At 41.9% G+C, this 17,658-nt stretch overlaps 2 protein-coding genes across 2 annotated transcripts; both read left to right on the top strand.

Annotated features, from left to right (window-relative positions):
- The first annotated feature begins 1,097 nt into the window (after window positions 1-1,097).
- On the top strand, window positions 1,098-12,418 carry si:ch1073-416d2.4 (coiled-coil domain-containing protein 42 homolog). The gene is made up of 9 exons (XM_029676162.2): window positions 1,098-1,454; window positions 1,734-1,776; window positions 1,884-2,060; window positions 2,503-2,660; window positions 2,755-2,837; window positions 3,029-3,201; window positions 11,405-11,515; window positions 11,593-11,709; window positions 11,901-12,418. Exons 1-9 carry the CDS (start codon window positions 1,114-1,116, stop codon window positions 12,069-12,071), a joined length of 1,374 nt encoding a protein of 457 aa, XP_029532022.2. The 5' UTR covers window positions 1,098-1,113; the 3' UTR covers window positions 12,072-12,418.
- A 2,065-nt stretch (window positions 12,419-14,483) lies between these two features.
- Window positions 14,484-16,326, top strand: LOC115138805 (ubiquitin thioesterase OTUB2). Its single transcript, XM_065025008.1, is given in 9 exon segments — window positions 14,484-14,518; window positions 14,520-14,556; window positions 14,877-14,995; window positions 15,127-15,147; window positions 15,149-15,228; window positions 15,351-15,513; window positions 15,515-15,533; window positions 16,085-16,175; window positions 16,178-16,326. Coding segments are annotated over 9 exon segments (681 nt in total). The 3' UTR covers window positions 16,294-16,326.
- Window positions 16,327-17,658: the final 1,332 nt, after the last annotated feature.

Genomic DNA, 17,658 nt, shown 5'->3' with positions numbered 1-17,658 from the left:
TCATGGTCAAATTGCTGCAAAGAAACCCCTTCTAAAGGACACCAATAAGAAGAAGAGACTTGCTTGGGCCATGAAACATGAGCAATGGGCATTAGACCGTTGGAAATCTGTACTTTGGTCTGATGAGTCCAACCGTCGTGTCTTTGTGAGACGCAGAGTAAGTAAACGGATTTCTGCATGTGTGGTTCCCACCATGAAGCATGGAGGAGATTTTCTGGTGACACTGTCTGTGATTTATTTAGAATTCAAGACACATTTAACCAGCATGGCTATCACAGCATACTGCAGTGATATGCCATCCCATCTGGTTTGCACTTTAGTGGGACTATAAATGTTTTTTCAACAGGACAATGACCCAAAACAGCCCTCCAGGATGTGTAAGGGCCATTTGACCAATAAGGAGAGTGAAGGAGTGCGGCATCAGATGACCTGGCCTCCACAATCACCCGACTCCAACCCAATTGAGATGGTTTGGGATGAGTTGGACCGCAGAGTGAAGGAAAAGCAGCCAACAAGTGCTCAGCACATGTGGGAACTCCTTCAAGACCGCTGAAAAAGCATTCCAGGTGAAGCTGGTTGAGGGAATGCCAAGAGTGTGCAAAGCTGTCATCAAGGCAAAGGGTGGCTGCTTTGAAGAATCTAAAATATGTTTTGATTTGTTTAATACTTTTTGGGTTACTACATATGTGTTATTTCATAGTTTTGATGTCTTCACTATTATTATACAATGTAGAAAATAGTAAGAATAAAGAAAAACGCTTTAACGAGAGTTAACTTTAATGACAGTTATTTAAAGCCCTTCTTACATCAGCTAATGTCACAAAGTGCTGTACAGAAACACAGCCTAAAACCCCAAAACAGAAAGCAATGCAGGTGTAGAAACGCGGTGGCTAGGAAAAACTCCATAGAAAAGCCTAGAGTAGGTGCATCCAAACTTTTGACAGGTACTGAATTTAAAATCTAATGTATAAGCATTATTCTATTTAGATTGAGACAAAGTTTATGATGTGTTCGCAATGTCAGGCTTAACAATTTATAAAGGCGACTGTCTTTTGTGGAGTACCTTTCAGTTGCTTTCCATCCGTGAATTAGAACGCCTCCCCGGCAGTTGCTATGTCAACCTGGAAACGATCCCCTCGCATTCCCTCTCCCCTCCCCCTGGTTCCTCGGCAACATGTAACACAAATTCAGGAGGACACCCAATCCGGAAGACTTTTGTTGCTCTCTTGTTCGTGTGCACGGAACAATTCTTTCAGGAACACAACAAATGCTGCGTTTTATAATGTTATTGGAGTTCTGTTCACTCTAAAGGATCACTTATTTTCTAAAATAAAAGTTGCAACGCCTAAAAATATGGAGACTCTTCCTTGTATAAATAAAGGTGATCCTCGTCTAAAGCTGAAAGTGGAGAATAGAATGAAAAACATTTTTGTAACGCAATTTGAGGAAACTAGGTATGTTACAATCAACTTTTATAATCTTATGCATTATGCACGATAATTATAGCCCATCTGTTCACCTTCAGTTTTGCTAATCCTTCTGGCCACAATCATTATGTCTTGATAAACTTGAATTGAATATTCATATTTTAGGTCCATGACAATTGGATGCATCATGATTTGCATTTTAATTATATTGCACAATTATGCAGCTCAAGTTTAGTTGTAATGGACGACCAATTTCAGCACTACATTGCCATTAAACGTTTGGATTATATATTTTCCCTGACATAGACAAGAAGATGAAAATGTCAATCACATACCTGTTATAACAGAGGTAAGTAGTCCTAATTAGATTTTATTTGAACACAAAACATAGGCCAGTGTCTTGGTGTAGATATATTTGATGTTAAGTATTCTTGTGACTAGTGATTTCCCATGTAGACCGCTAGCAGAGTCCTGGAGACAGGAGTGAACACATTACAGAGAACCCTCGTCCTGAAGAAGCAGGTGGAGGTGGATGAAGTGGATAGGCAGCTGGCACAGAAACGACAGGAATTCAAAGGCCGCATGCAGGCCCTTGCACAGAGGAAGGCAGAGCTAGAGCTGAAACAGCAGGCGGTGAGTTACATTTAAGGAATAAGTCCCAAGAGGGTGTGGTATATGGCCAATATACCACGGCTAAGGGCTGTTCTTCTGCACAACAACGCGCAGTGCTAGGACACAGCCCATAGCTGTGATATATTGGCCATAAATTACACTTCCCAGACAAACCTTATTGCTATTATTAACTGGTTACCAATGTACCAACGTAAGAGCAGTAAAAATAAAATGTTGTCATACCTGTGGTATACCACGGCTTTCAGCCAATCAGCATTTAGGGCTCGAACCACCTAGTTTATAATACACAATTTACGATGAGCTAAGGCATTTCAAATCCATGGACAGGTGAAATTATACAGATACTGTATAGGCTTAACATAGAACCAAGATATACAGTATTGACCTGCTTATGTGTACGTCATCTCTTGACTCTTTCCTTTGGGTTTATGATCTCACCCAGACTAAAGACAGAGCTAAGAAATTTGAGAAGTTTGTTGAGGACAATGAGGTAAAGCGCCGTCGGGCCCTGAAGAAGTACCAGGCAGCAAGGAAGCAGAACGATCTGAAGCAGAACGAGAAAGAAGAGTTCACTGAACAGCTGGAAAAACTGCAGGCCAGGTGAATGGGAGCTGGTTTTTGGATTGGGAAATTTCTTGCACAAATACTTGTTGGTCCCTCTTCATCTGATATCTTTTCTTCCCAATCCCTACAGGCAGCAGTATTTAAAGGACAGGGTGACCAAGTATAAAATGTACGAAGACTACATGATGAAAATGTTAGATTTTCTCCCGGAGAGTAAGTTCATGTTTTTTGTAGTTGAATATACTGTTTTTTCTTAGTTGATTGTTTTAGTTGAATCAATACCTAGATCTAGAAAACTATTGGATTGGATTGTTGCCTCCAACAAATAAACATAAAATGACAGTGTTGGTTGTGAGGTACAATACAATAAGTATGTTTGTTTCTTAACCTGCCTGTGAATGAAGATTACCTGGAGTATGGGGCAGATTCCCTGGTGATGCCCATCATTCGGCGCCATGATACCCTGTCCCTCACTCATCAGGACCTGGTGGAGCGCCTGGGCCAGCTGGTGGAAGAGCTGGAGCAGGGCCAGCGCAGCCTGGACAGCCTGAAGCAGGAGCATAACACCAACAAGCTGGTCAGACATTCACGCACAGTACCAATCAAAGTTTGGACACACCTTTTCATTCCAGGTTTTTTTGTGTGTTTTTAAAAAAATATTTTATTTTTGCATTTTCAATTAACAACATTCAAAACAAAAGTGAAAAAATATTAGACAACGATAGGACAAAGTGACAGTAACAGACGAGCGTAACAAAAAAATAATTATAATTATATATACAAACATACAATAAGAAAAAAATAATAACGAGACATTGGATCGTAGGCTACATATTCTACATTACGTGTGAAACATTATGTGAGGATTATATCAATGAGATGTGGGGGGAGATTCTCCATATAGTCAAAAGGTTGCCAAATTCTGTAAAATGTCTTTAACTTATTCCTCAAGCGGTAAGTGATTTTCTCCAAAGGGATACAACTATTAACTTCCGAAAGCCACATTGCATCTGGCAGGGAGGAATCCAATTTCCATTTCTTGGCAATACATTTCTTGGCAATCGCTAGCAATATTTCTGTTAGCTTTATAGTATGGCTTTGCCTAAGATTGGTGTTAGTAAAGTTACCCACTAGACAGACCTCTGGGTCTAAAGGGAATGCCACATGAGCCACATCTAAAACATAGGGAGGAGATATCTGGGTTGAACTTGTGCAGTCTAGATGGGGTGATATAGAGCTGATGGAGGAAATTAAACTGGATCAGCCTGTATCTGGAGTTCAATGTGGATGTAACACCATCCCTGCATAGGTCACTCCATAGATCCTCATCAAGATCAATACCCAGATCTTTCTCCCATCTAAGTCAGGGTTTATCTAGCCCAGGCAGTGTTAGTCCTGACATAAGAGCATCGTATACACGGGAAATGGTCTTGAACAGTGGTTGGTCTGCGTGGCAGAGTTGTTCAATAGGTGACATCTTAGGTAGGTTCCATTGTCCCTTTAAGAGTCACCCTAATAAAGTTTCATAGTTGTAGGTAGCTAAAGAAGTCCCTGTTAGGCAAGTGGTATTTCTGTTTCAGCTGATCAAAAGACATAAGAACTCCCTCCTCGTAACAATGTTCCAGAAGAGGGATCCATTTATCAGACCATGGTCTAAAGTTACTATTCTGGAAAAACATAGGGATCAATCTATTGTTCCATAAAGGGCCCAGGGTTTTTCTTTATACTGTTTTCTACATTATAGACTAATAGTGAAGACATCAAAACTATGAAATAACACATATGGAATCATGTAGTCACCAAAAAAAAGTGTTAAACAAATCCAAATATATTATATACTCCAGGCTGTGTAAGAGCTATTTGACCAAGAAGGAGACTGATGGAGGGCTGAATCAGATGACCTGGCCTCCACAATCACCTGACCTCAACCAAATGGAGATGGTTTGGGATGAGTTGGACCACAGAGTGAAGGAAAAGCAGCCAACAAGTGCTCAGCATATGTGGGAACAAGACTGTTGGAAAATTCCTCATGAAGCTGGTTGAGAGAATGCCAAGAGTGTGCAAAGCTATCATCAAGGCAACGGGTGGCTACTTTGAAGAATCTAAAATCTAAAATATATTTTGAATTGTTTAACACTTTTTGGGTTACTACATATGTGTTACTTCATAGTTTATGTCTTCACTGATATTCTACAATGTAGAAAATAGTAAAAAAATCAAATCCCTTGAATGAGTAGGTGTGTCCAAACTTGACTAGTACTGTACATGCTTACATGCTGACCAGACTGCTCGCATCAAATCAAATCAAAGTTTATTTGTCACGTGCGCCGAATACAGTGAAATGAAATGCTTACTTACAGGCTCTAACCAATAGTGCAAAAAAGGTGTTAGGTGAACAATAGGTAAGTAAAGAAATAAAACAGTAAAAAGGCAATATACAGTAGCGAGGCTATAAAAGTAGCGAGGCTACGTACAGACACTGGTTAATCGGGCTGATTGGGGTAGTATGTACATGTAGATATGGTTAAAGTGACTGCATATATGATGAACAGAGAGTAGCAGAAGAGTAAAAGACTGTTGAGAAGCCTTTTTGTCCTAGACTTGGCACTCCGGTACCGCTTGCCATGCGGTAGTAGAGAGAACAGTCTATGACTGGGTTGGCTGGGGTCTTTGACAATTTTTGGGCCTTCCTCTGACACCGCCTGGTGTAGAGGTCCTGGATGGCAGGCAGCTTAGCCCCAGTGATGTACTGGGCCGTACGCACTACCCTCTGAAATGCCTTGCGGCCAGAGGCCGATGCAACCAGTCAGGATGCTCTCGATGTTGCAGCTGTAGAACCTTTTGAGGATCTCAGGACCCATGCCAAATCTTTTTAGTTTCCTGAGGGGGAATAGGCTTTGTTGTGCCCTCTTCATGACTGTCTTGGTGTGTTTGGACCATTCTAGTTAGTTGTTTATGTGGACACCAAGGCACTTGAAGCTCTCAACCTGCTCCACTACAGTCCTGTCAGTGAGAATGGGGGAGTGCTCGGTCCTCCTTTTCCTGTACTGCACAATCATCCCCTTAGTGTTGGTTACTTTGAGGGATAGGTTGTTATTCTGGCACCACCCAGACAGGTTTCTGATCTCCTCCCTATAGGCTGTCTCATCATTGTCGGTGATCAGGCCGGTTGTGTTGTATGCAAACTCAGTGATGGTATTGGAGTCGTGCTTGGCCATGCAGACGTGGGGGAACAGGGAGTACAGGAGGGAACTGAGCACGCACCCCAGTGTTGAGGATCAGTGTGGAAGATGTGTTGCTACCTACCCTCACCACCTGGGGGCGGCTCGTCAGGAAGTCCAGGATCCAGTTGCAGAGGGATGTGTTTATTCCCTGGATCCTTCGCTGAGTGATGAGCTTTGAGGGCACTATGGTGTTGAACACTGAGCTGTAGTCAATGAATAGAATTCTCACATAAGTGTTCCTTTTGTCCAGGTGGGAAAGGGCAGTTTGGAGTGCAATAGAGATTGCATCACCTGTGGATCTGTTTGGGCGGTATGCAAATTGGCGTGGGTCTAGGGTTTCTGGGATAATGGTGTTGATGTGAGCCATTACCATCCTTTCAAGCACTTCATGGCTACGGACATGAGTGCTATGGGTCTGTAGTCATTTTGGCAGGTTGCCTTTGTGTTCATGGGCACAGGGATATGGTGGTCTGCTTGAAACATGTTGGTATTACAGACTCAATCATGGACATGTTGAAAATGTCAGTGAAGACACTTGCCAGTTGGTCAGCACATGCCTGGAACACACGTCCTGGTAATCCATCTGGCCCCGCTGCCTTGTGTATGTTGACCCGTTTAAAGGTCTTACTCACATCGGCTACAGAGAGTGTGATCACACAGTCACCCGGAACAGCTGTTGCTCTCATGCATGCCTCAGTGTTGCATGCTTCGAAGCGAGCATATAAGTGATTTAGCTTGTCTGGTAGGCTCTTGTCACTGGGCAGCTCGCAGCTGTGCTTCTCTTTGTAGTCTGTAATAGTTTGCAAGCCCTGCCACATAAGCCGAGCGTCGGAGCCGGTGTAGTATGATTCAATCTTAGCCCTGTATTGACGCTTTGCCTGTTTGATGGTTCGTCGCAGGTCATAGCAGGATTTATAGTAAGCTTCCGGGTTAGAGTCCCGCACCTTGAAAGCGGCTGCTCTACCCTTTAGCTCACTGTGAATGTTGCCTGTAAATCCATGGCTTCTGGTTGGGGTATGTACATACAGTCAATGTGGGGACGACGTCCTCGATGCACTTATTGATAAAGCCAGTGACTGATGTGGTGTACTCCTCAATGCCATCGGAAGAATCCTGGAACATGTTCCAGTCTGTGATAGTAAAACAGTCCTGTAGTTTAGCATCTGCTTCATCTGACCACTTTTTTATAGACCGAGTCACTGGTGCTTCCTGCTTGAATTTTTGCTTGTAAGCAGGAATCAGGAGGATAGAGTTGTGGTCGGATTTACGAAATGGAGGGTGAGGGAGAGCTTTGTATGCGTCTCTGTGTGTGGAGTACAGTCGATCTAGAAGTTGTTTCACTCTGGTTGCACATTTAACATGTTGATAAAAATTTTGTAGAACGGATTTAAGTTTCCCTTCATTAAAGTCTCCGGCCACTAGGAGCGCCGCCTCTGTGAGTGGTTTCCTGTTTGCTTATTTCCTTATACAGCTGACTGAGTGCGGTCTTAGTGCCATCATCTGTCTGTGGTGGTAAATAAACAGCCACGAAAAGTATGACTGAAAATTCTCTAGGCAAGTAGTGTGGCCTGCAATATATCACAATATACTCTTCTTCAGGCGAGCAAAATCTAGAGACTTCCTTAGATTTCGTGCCCCAGCTGTTTACAAACATGCACAGACCACCCCCCTTCGTCTTACTGGTGTGTGCTGTTCTATCTTGCTGGTGCAGTGTATATCCCGCTAGCTTGCGTGTGCCATTGCGCGCATGTTGATTTTGTCACCAGAAGTGATCAGGACACGCAAGTTGAAATATCAAAACGAACTATGAATCAACTATATTCATTTGATTACAGGTCGATAAGCAAACATTTATGGCAATTTAGTTAACTAGCTTGCTGTTGCTAGCTAATTTGTCCTGGGATATAAACATTGGGTTGTTATTTTACCTGAAATGCACAAGGTCCTCTACTCCAACAATTAATCCACAGATAAAAGGGTAGGCTGAGTTCGTTTCTAGTAATCTCTCCTCCTTCAAGCTTCTTCTTCTTTGGACTTTATATGGCTATTGGCAACTAACTTTACGGTGCATTACTACAACCGACTGGAGTGTGGACCTCAGTTCATCTTTCAAATCACCCACGTGGGTATATGTTCCTAAAAACCAATGAGGAGATGGCACGTGGGTATATACTTATAAAAAAAACAATGAGGAGTTGGGAGAGGTGGGACTTGCTGCGCATCAAGCGTCACAAATAGAACCAAGTTCTATTTTAGCGCCTGACTACACAGACACTCTTTGACACACGCGAGCAGTGTGGGTGCAATGATTGAATAACATGTAGGTGTACATTTATTTTGCAACTCTCGTGCACGCGATGCGAGTGGTGTGGTCAGCATGTTAGAAATACATGTACAGTGCCTTCAGAAAGTATTCATACCCCTTGACTATTTCCACATTTTGTTGTGTTACAAGCTCCCGAGTGGCGCAGCGGTCTAAGGCCCTGCATCTCAGTGCTAGAAGCGTCACTACAGACCCTGGTTCAATTCCAGGCTGTATCACAACCGGCCGTGATTGGGAGTCTCATAGGGCGGCGCACAATTGAAATGGATTAAATGAAATGGATTAAATTCAGATTGTGTCACACAATACCCCATAATGTCAAAGTTCAAATTAATTAGAAATGAAAAGCTGAAATGTCTTGAGTCAATAAGTACTCAACCTCTTTGTTATGGCAAGCGTAAATAAATTAAATAAATTAAAAATGTGCTTAACAAATCAAATATTAAGTTGCATGGACTATAATAGTGTTTAACTAGTTAAATAAAGGTTAAAAATATTCCTAAAAGTGTATCCTGTTTGCAATAAGGCACTAAGTAAAACTGCAAAAATAAATGCACTTTATGTCCTGCATACTAAGAGTTATGTTTGCATCAAATCACAGAGATTGAACAGTCGCTGAAATTATATACTGGAAATCAATGCAAAATAGGCTACTTTGATGAATAACCTACAGTGGGGCAAAAAAGTATTTAGTCAGCCACCAATTGTGAATGTTCTCCCACTTAAAAAGATGAGAGAGGCCTGTAATTTTCATCATAGGCACACTTCAACTATGACAGACAAAATGAGAAAAGAAAATCCAGAAAATCACATTGTAGGATTTTTAATGAATTTATTTCCAAATTATGGTGGAAAAGAAAGAAATAAAAAATCCTATAATGTGATTTTCTGGATTTATTTCCTGATTTTGTCTGTCATAGTTGAAGTGTACCTATGATGAAAATTACAGGCCTCTCTCATCTTTTTAAGTGGGAGAACTTGCACAATTGGTGGCTGACTAAATACTGTTTTGCCCCATTGTATATAGCCTATAGATCAGATCAAGGACCCAAGCGACCAAAAGTATGTGGACACTCGTTCGTCGAACATCTCATTACAAAATCATGGGACTTAATATGGAGTTGGTCCCCCCTTTGCTGCTATAACAGCCTCCGCTCTTCTGGGAAGGCTTTCTAATAGATATTGGAACATTGTTGCGGGGACGTGCTTCCATTCAGCCACAAGAGCATTAGTGAAGTTGGGAACTGATGTTGGGCGATTAGGCCTGGCTCGCAGGCAGTGTTCCAATTCTTCCCAAAGGTGTTTGATGGGGTTGAGGTCATGGCTCTGTGCATGCCTGTCAAGTTCTTCCACACCAATCTCGATAAACCGTGTCTGTATGGAACTCGCTTTGTGCAGTGGGGCGTTGTCATGCTGAAACAGGAAAGGGCCTTCCCCAAACTGTTACCACAAAGTTGGAAGCATATAATCATCTAGAATGTCATTGTATGCTGTAGAGTTAAGATTTCCCTTCACTGGAACTAAGGAGCCTAGCCCAAACCATGAAAAACAGCCCCAGACCATTATTCATCCCCCACCAAACTTTACAGTTGTCAATATGCATTGGGGCAGGTAGCGATCTCCTGGCATCTGACAAACCCAGATTTGTCTGTTGGACTACCAGATGGTGATTCATCACTTCAGAGAAGGCATTTCCACTGCTCCAAAGTCCAATGGCGGCGAGCTTTACTCCAGTCCTGCCGATGCATGGTGATCTTAGGCTTGTGTGTGGCTGCTCGGCAATAGAAACACTTGAAGCTCCTGACTAATTGTTTGTGCTGACGTTGCTTCGTGAGGAAGTTTGGAACTCGGTAGTGAGTGTTGCAACTGCGCTTCAGCACTTGGTGATTCCATTCTGTGAGCTTGTGTGGCCTACCACTTCGCGGCTGAGCCGTTGCTTCTCCTAGACGTTTCCACTTCACAATAACAACACTTACTGGGGCAGCTCTAGCAGGGCATAAATTTGACGAACTGACTGGTGGCATCCTATGACAGTGCCACGTTGGAAGTCACTGAGCTCTTCAGTACAGCTGTGCGACTTGTTACAGATTATGTGAGTAAAGCACATTTTTACTTCTGAATATATTTAGGCTTGCCATTACAAAGGGGTTGAATACTTGACTCAAGAAATTTCAGCTTTTCATTTTTTATTAATTTAAATTCAAAAGGCACTCGCACACCTGAGCAATCTAATTTGCAGGTGCATGGCAACAATTGAACAAGATGAAGGAAAAAGGAAACCGCACACTGCTCTTGATAGTATCACTGATATTTAATAAGCTTACATATCGACCTCACGGCTCTGACGAAGCCCGTGAGGTCGATACATAAGCTTATTAAATATCATTAATTTAAATTCTAAAATGTGTCAAAAAAAATCTAAATTTAATCAATTTTAAATTCAGCCTGTAACACACCAAAATGTAGAAAAAGTCAAGGGGTGTGAATACTTTTGGAAGGCACTAATTTACTATACACTGAGTATACCAGTGTATGGGAATGCCTTTCTAATATTGAGTTAGAACAGCCTCAATTCATCAGGGCATGGACTCTACAAGGTGTTGAAAGCGTTCTACTGGTATGCTGGCCCATGTTGACTCTAATGCTTCCCACAGTTGTGTCAAGTTGACTGGATGTTCTTTGGGTGGTGGACCATTCTTGATACACACGGGAAACTGTTGAGCATGAAAAACCAAGTACTGTTGCAGTTCTTGACACAAACCGGTGCGCCTGGCGCCTACTACCATATCCGTTCAAAAGCACTTCAATCTTTTGTCTTGCACATTCACCCTTTGAATGGCACACATACAGTACACAATCCATGTCTCAATTGTCTCAAGGCTTAAAATCCTTCTTTAACCAGTCTCCTCTTCATATACACTGATTGAAGTGAATTTAATAAGTGGCATCAATAAGGGATCATAGCTTTCACCTGGATTTACCTGGTCAGTCTGTCATGGAAAGAGCAGGTGTTCTGAATGTTTTTACAAGGCCTCTGGCATTGTTTAATGTATGCATTTAAAAAAAACCTGTGTGCTTGGTTATTCACTTTTCTAAATACGCATTTCAAATGTATAATCCAACTTCCGTATATGGTTGTAAAATGTAAAAAGTACCAAAAATACAATAATATTGTGTCTGCGTAGAGCTTGTAGTAAGCTTTATACTGTGTGCTCTTCCCTCGTCGGAGGCAGATGATGAACAGGGAGCTGTCTGAACTGCAGACCCAATGGGACAGAGCCAAGGAGAAGAACAACCAGACTGAGATAAAACTGATGATGCACCAAGGCCAGTCCAGAGACCAGGTCTGAGCACCACCACCATTTTACACTAATAACCAATAATAATACCATAATAAACTCCACTCCACCTCTCTTGTCAGGTTGAGGAAGTGGGTTGCCTGCTGATAGCTGTGAAGAACCTTGCAGAGCAGTGCTACTTACAGCACTATGGGCCTCTGGAAGAGATAGACATGCTGACGATGATGGATATGGTAAAGGTAATGTCTAATTGCATTGTTATTAGTATTTAACTTGAAATTAGTCCCCATTTGTTCTCACACTTAGTTTATATAGAATTTTTAAAAAAAAAATTATTCTGAATTCCAGATTTTGTATACTGTAATCATATCTTGTCTCCCCAATCAAGATTGCAACTACCAATTTATTATATTACTTACCATATTTACAGGAATACATTCTGGAGAGGGCAGACATCGAGATGAGAGCAACACGACTGATAGACTCAGGCACCGTATTGACGAGTGCCACAGAGCACAGAAGATCACTGAAAAACATTAACAGTAAAACACAACTGAAGAGCACCAGCAAGACCAGTGGGAGGAGTGGACTGTCTAGTTGATCAATGCCGAATAGACCTTTTGCGAGTTTGTGGAGAAACACACAAATACACCCATGTAAGTGCACGCATGCACATGCATACGGTGCAATAGAAGTTACTTTCAACTTGTTGTTGTAGTAGTGTTATAATTGTATAGTTCTTTGTGGTGATAAGTTAAAGTTGCTGACGAAGGAAATTGCTGTGGTTGTAGTTCCAAAGAAGTTGTACATGCATTTCTCATATAGCCTAATATAAGATTGATGATTGAACTTTGTTAGGATGAATTCAAATATTAATTTGTTTGCTTGATTTATTTCAGAATATTACAAGTTCTCTTTGATATTATGAATATAAACAGTTGAAGATGGGTTGTGGCTGTTGTTTTTTTAAATAGGAAGATTGTGGAGTTAAATTGCAAAACATTTACCAAGTTGAGGGAAGTTCCCATGGTGGTTGTAATCCACCGAAGTTTGAAAATACTACAATAGGAGGCCTACACAGACAAAGCTAGGCCCATTTATGGATATTTCGGGGAGGTTCCTCGAACAAAAATAATCAATGTCCCAAAGATACTGGTAACTAATGTTAACCCTTTTGTCTGTCAATGTACTGTCGCTTTAAACACAAAGCACGTGGCAGTTCTAAATATCCGGTTGTTGTGGTTGGTACTGTCGCTCGAACATTTAATTTATTATGTCTTTCGATGTTACATTTCATTCCACTTTTTATTGCGTACAACAGTTGTATTTTTCCACGCGCTTAGCCTTGTGAGACAGGATGACAATTTGTGGAAATATGTGTTTCTACTTAGTTAGCCATGTTTATCTTAGTAGCATGCTAACCTAGTCTTTATGAAGGTGGACAGACAAAATTAAAAATCAAATCAAGTTTTATTGGTCACATACACATGGTTAGCAGATGTTAATTCGAGTGTAGCGAAATGCTTGTGCTTCTAGTTCCGACCATGCAGTAATATCTAACAAGTAAATCGAACAATTTCACAACAACTACCTTATACACGCAAGTGTAAAGGAATGAATAAGAATATGTAGTTATGCAGCATACCACCCTGCATACCACTGCTGGCTTGCTTCTGAAGCTAAGCAGGGTTGGTCCTGGTCAGTCCCTGGATGGGAGACCAGATGCTGCTGGAAATGGTGTTGGAGGGCCAGTAGGAGGCACTCTTTCCTCTGGTCTAAAAAAAATATCCCAATGCCCCAGGACACTGCTGTCTTTCAGATGGGACGTTAAAGGGTGTCCTGACTTTCTGAGGTCATTAAAGATCCCATGGCACGTATCGTAGGGGTGTAACCCTGGTGTCCTGGCTAAATTACCAATCTGGTCACCTAATAATCCCCAGTTTACAATTGGCTCATTCCTCTCCCCTGTAACTATTCCCCAAGTCGTTGCTGCAAATGAGAATGTTTTCTCAGTCAACTTACCTGGTAAAATAACGGATAAATGTAGAAAATATATACAGTGGGGGGAACAAGTATTTGATAACCTGCAAAATCAGCAGTGTTTCCTACTTACAAAGCATGTAGAGGTCTGTCATTTTTATCATAGGTACACTTCAACTGTGAGAGACGGAATCTAAAACAAAATGTAAAGAATCACATTGTATGATTTTTAAGTAATTAATTAGCATTTTATTATTTTCTGGATTTTTGTTTTAGATTCCGTCTCTCACAGTTGAAGTGTACCTATGATAAAAATGACAGACCTCTACATGCTTTATAAGTAGCAAAACCGGCAGTGTATGAAATACTTGTTCTCCCCACTGTATATGGATGAGTGATGGATGAGTTGTTTCCTACCCTCACCACCTGGGGGGCGGCCTGTCAGAAAGTCCAGGACCCAGTTGCACAGGGCGGGGTCGAGACCTTGGGTCTCAAGCTTAATGACGAGTTTGGAGGGTACTATGGTGTTAAATGCTGAGCTGTAATCGATGAACAGCATTCTTACATAGGTATTCCTCTTGTCCAGATTTGGGGCAGTGTGATTGCGTCGTCTGTGGACCTATTGGGGCGATAAGCAAATTGTAGTGGGTCTAGGGTGTCAGGTAGGATGGAGGTGATATGATCCTTGACTAGTCTCTCAAAGCTAGTCTGAGGACGCGGCTAGGGATGCCGTCTGGGCCAGCAGCCTTACGAGGGTTAACACGTTTAAATGTTTTACTCACGTTGGCTGCGGTGAAGGAGAGCCTGCAGGTTTTGGTAGTGGGCCGTGTCAGTGGCACTGTATTGTCTTCAAAGCGAGCAAAGAAGTTGATTAGTTTGTCTTATGACTATTCTTTGAGACGCCTCAGGTATGGTAATGTTATCTTTTAGCAACAAAACATTTTGAACGTAGGAATTAACAAAGCATGACTTTTTACTATTGTCAGTACACCATTTACAGACTATTAATTTGGCAAACGACTGTTCTTCACAGATGGACGCTCGACAGTTTGTTTCAAGTAGAGAAGAAATACCTACTGGAGGAGGAAGCTGCAAAGTATTGGGTAATGCATATTCATATAGCTAGCTAGCCATTGCAAAAGGCTGACAAAGATCATAACGTGAATGATGCTACCTACATACAAAGCTTTACTTGTCTGCTGTGAGATCCGACTTCATTGGATAGATATGCCTTGGCTATCTTGAAACAATTGTAATGAAATTACACTAATAAGGAAACTAAAAAAGTGTTACCATAAATTATATTGACTAACTGTTAGTCAAATCAGAGGTATTAAATAAAATATAAGACCGGCTAGTGAAATGAAATTACTTGTTTGAATTTGACAAATTCAAAAACAATAACATCGCTTCAGTTTTGACAGACATTTTCAGCCAGTATAATAAGTACATCTGGGAAATCAGGGGAGATGGCAATTGCTTTTACAGAGCCCTAAGCTTTGGACACCTGGAATCATTGTTGCAAAAGGACAGAGCTTTGCAAAGGTAAATTCCTTCCTACACATAGCCTTTGCCATGTGAATTTGTAGAATGTTTTGGATTCCAAGAATGTGCCTTTGCCTGCGTGTGGCTTTTCCACTTCAAAATAATGGAGGTATATGCATAATGTCTCTCAGATTCAAAGAAACAGTGATACAAAGAGGCAGAGTTATTGGCTGCGGGCATTGATGAGAACTCTTTCAAATACTTGCAAACATGGTAAATGTACATGTACCTTGGTACTATTTTCTAAAATCAAATATTGCATCTTCACAATAATAACCGCCAGACTCATGTAACTGAAGCCTGTTGATTAATGACAAGGGTTGATTATCAGACAGGTTCAGCTTTTAGTTTGTAGGTGTTCTGGAACAATGTGAAGCTGATGAACATGGTGACACATTGCTCCAGCTCTTTAATGAGCAAACTACCTTTGACAGTATGGTGCAATACCTAAGGCTGCTCACATTAGCCTACCTGCAAAACCATGCAGACTTCTTTAGCCACTTTGTGGAGGCACCCAGTCAAGGTTTACTGCACTCAGGTAAGTAGGAGTTGCGCTCAATACCATATTGCTATCGTCTCCTGTTTCATTAATATGATATGGAAGTGTGCCTGGTGCTGCTGATTTTCTCCGTGGACAATTCTATTTTGTCCTAAGGAGTTTCTCGCCACTCAAAACTAGTGTCTGAAAGTGTTTTGCTGCTCTCTAGTGTTGGTGCAATAAATTAAAGTAAATGGGGTATTTAAGTAGGCAAGTCAGTTAAGAACAAATGCTTATTTACAATGACGGCCTACCCCAGCCAAACCCTAACCCGGACGATGCTAGGCCAATTGTGCGCCACCCTATGAGACTCCCAATCACAGTCGGTTGTGATACAGCCTGGAATCAAACCAGGATCTGTAGTGATGCCTCTAGCACAGATGCAGTGCCTTAGACCGCTGTGCCACTCTGGAGCCAGGGACCACTCACTGACATTACATTTTTGCTAACTGTAATTTGTGATCAAACCCATCAACATTTGTATTGACCACACATCATGATATTTCTGCATGGGTAGATACTTACATAATGTCCATTCTTGACTTATCCAGGAAGTGGAAACCATGGCAATGGAGTGTGACCACATAGATATCCTGGCTCTGTCGGAGGCCTTAGGCGTTAGCATCCACATTGCTTCCATTGAGTGGGAGACGGATAGCGTCTGGCCCACCACACCATTCCAGAGGGAACCCAGCCCTCCCTACTCCTCCTCTATAAAACAGCCCACTACGACATTCTCTACCCACATCATTGCCATTGAGGGGCCTGATAAAGGACTCCACATATCTCAGGTTTACAGGAAGTTTAGTGTTATTAATTTATTTTAAGAGTTTAAAAAATGTTTGTAAAAGTTTGTATTGTTCTATAATATCATGCATTCGGAAAGTATTCAGACCCCTTGACTTTTTCCACTTTGTTACATTGCTTATTCTAAAATTGATTCAATAATTTATCTACATACAATACCCCATAATGACACAGCGAAAACAGGTTGACATTTTTGCAAACATATTAAAAATAAAAAAATAAGTACCTTAAGTAAATAAGTATTCAGACACTTTGCAATGAAACTCGAAATTAAACTCAGGTGCATCCTGTTTCAATTGATCATCCTTGAGATGTTTCTACAACTTGGAGTTCACCCGTCATAAATTCAATTGATTGGACATGATTTGGAAAGGCACACACCTGTCTATAGAAGGTCCCACAATTGACAGTGCATGGCAGAGAACAAAACCAAGCCACGAGGTCATAGAAATTGTGCGTAGAGCGTCGAAACAGGATTGTGTCGAGGCACAGATCTGGGGAAGGGTACCAAAAAATGTCTGCAGCATTGAAGGTCCCCAAGAACACAGTGGCCTCCATCATTCTTAAATGGAAGACGTTTGGAACCACCAAGACTTCCTAGAGCTGGCCGCCCGGCCAAACTGAGCAATCGGGGGAAAAGGGTCTTGGTCAGGGAGGTGACCAGGAACCCGATGGTCACTTTGACAGAGCTCCAGAGTTCCTCTGTGGATGGAGAGAATGGGAGAACCTTCCAGGACAACCATATCAAGCCTTTATGGTAGTGGCCAAACAGGTGCCACTGCTCAGTAAAAGGCACGACAGCCCGCTTGGAGTTTGCCGAAAGGCACGTAAAGGACTCTGACCATGAGAAACAAGATTCTCTGGTCTGATGAAACCAAGATTGAACTCTTTGGCCTGAAAGCCAAGCATCACGTCTGGAGGAAACCTGGCACCGTCCCTACCGTGAAGCATGGTGGTGGCAACATCATGCTGTGGGGATGTTTTTCAGCGGCAGGGACTGGGAGACCAGTCCAGACCAGTTGGGGGAAAGATTAACAGAGCAAAGTACAGAAATCTTTGATGAAAACCTGCTCCAGAGCGCTCAGGACCTGACCTGGGAGAAGGACAACTACCCTCAGCACACAGCCAAGACAATGCAGGAGTGGCTTCAGGACAAGTCTCTGAATGTCCTTGAGTGACCCAGCCAAAGACCGGACTTGAACACCATCAAATATCTCTGGAGATCTGAAAATAGCTGTGCAGCAACGCTCCTTATCCAACCTGACAGAGCTTGAGGGGATCTACAGAGAAGAATGCAAGAAACTCCTCAAATACAGGT

The sequence above is a fragment of the Oncorhynchus nerka genome, linkage group LG12, assembly GCF_034236695.1.
Source record: "Oncorhynchus nerka isolate Pitt River linkage group LG12, Oner_Uvic_2.0, whole genome shotgun sequence".
NCBI classification, from domain to species: Eukaryota; Metazoa; Chordata; class Actinopteri; order Salmoniformes; family Salmonidae; genus Oncorhynchus; species Oncorhynchus nerka.
The sequence above is the reverse complement of the archived record's forward strand: the minus strand, read 5'-3'. Positions and strand labels throughout refer to the sequence as shown.

What these genes read in the sequence shown, in the direction of transcription:
- si:ch1073-416d2.4 (XM_029676162.2), top strand. Translation starts at nt 1,114, where the DNA reads ATGTCAACCTGGAAACGATCCCCTCGCATTCCCTCTCCCCTCCCCCTG. An exon ending in ACGCAATTTGAGGAAACTAG is followed by an intron (nt 1,455 to 1,733) that starts GTATGTTACAAT and finishes TCCCTGACATAG; the next exon opens with ACAAGAAGATGAAAATGTCA. An exon ending in CGATGATGGATATGGTAAAG is followed by an intron (nt 11,710 to 11,900) that starts GTAATGTCTAAT and finishes CCATATTTACAG; the next exon opens with GAATACATTCTGGAGAGGGC.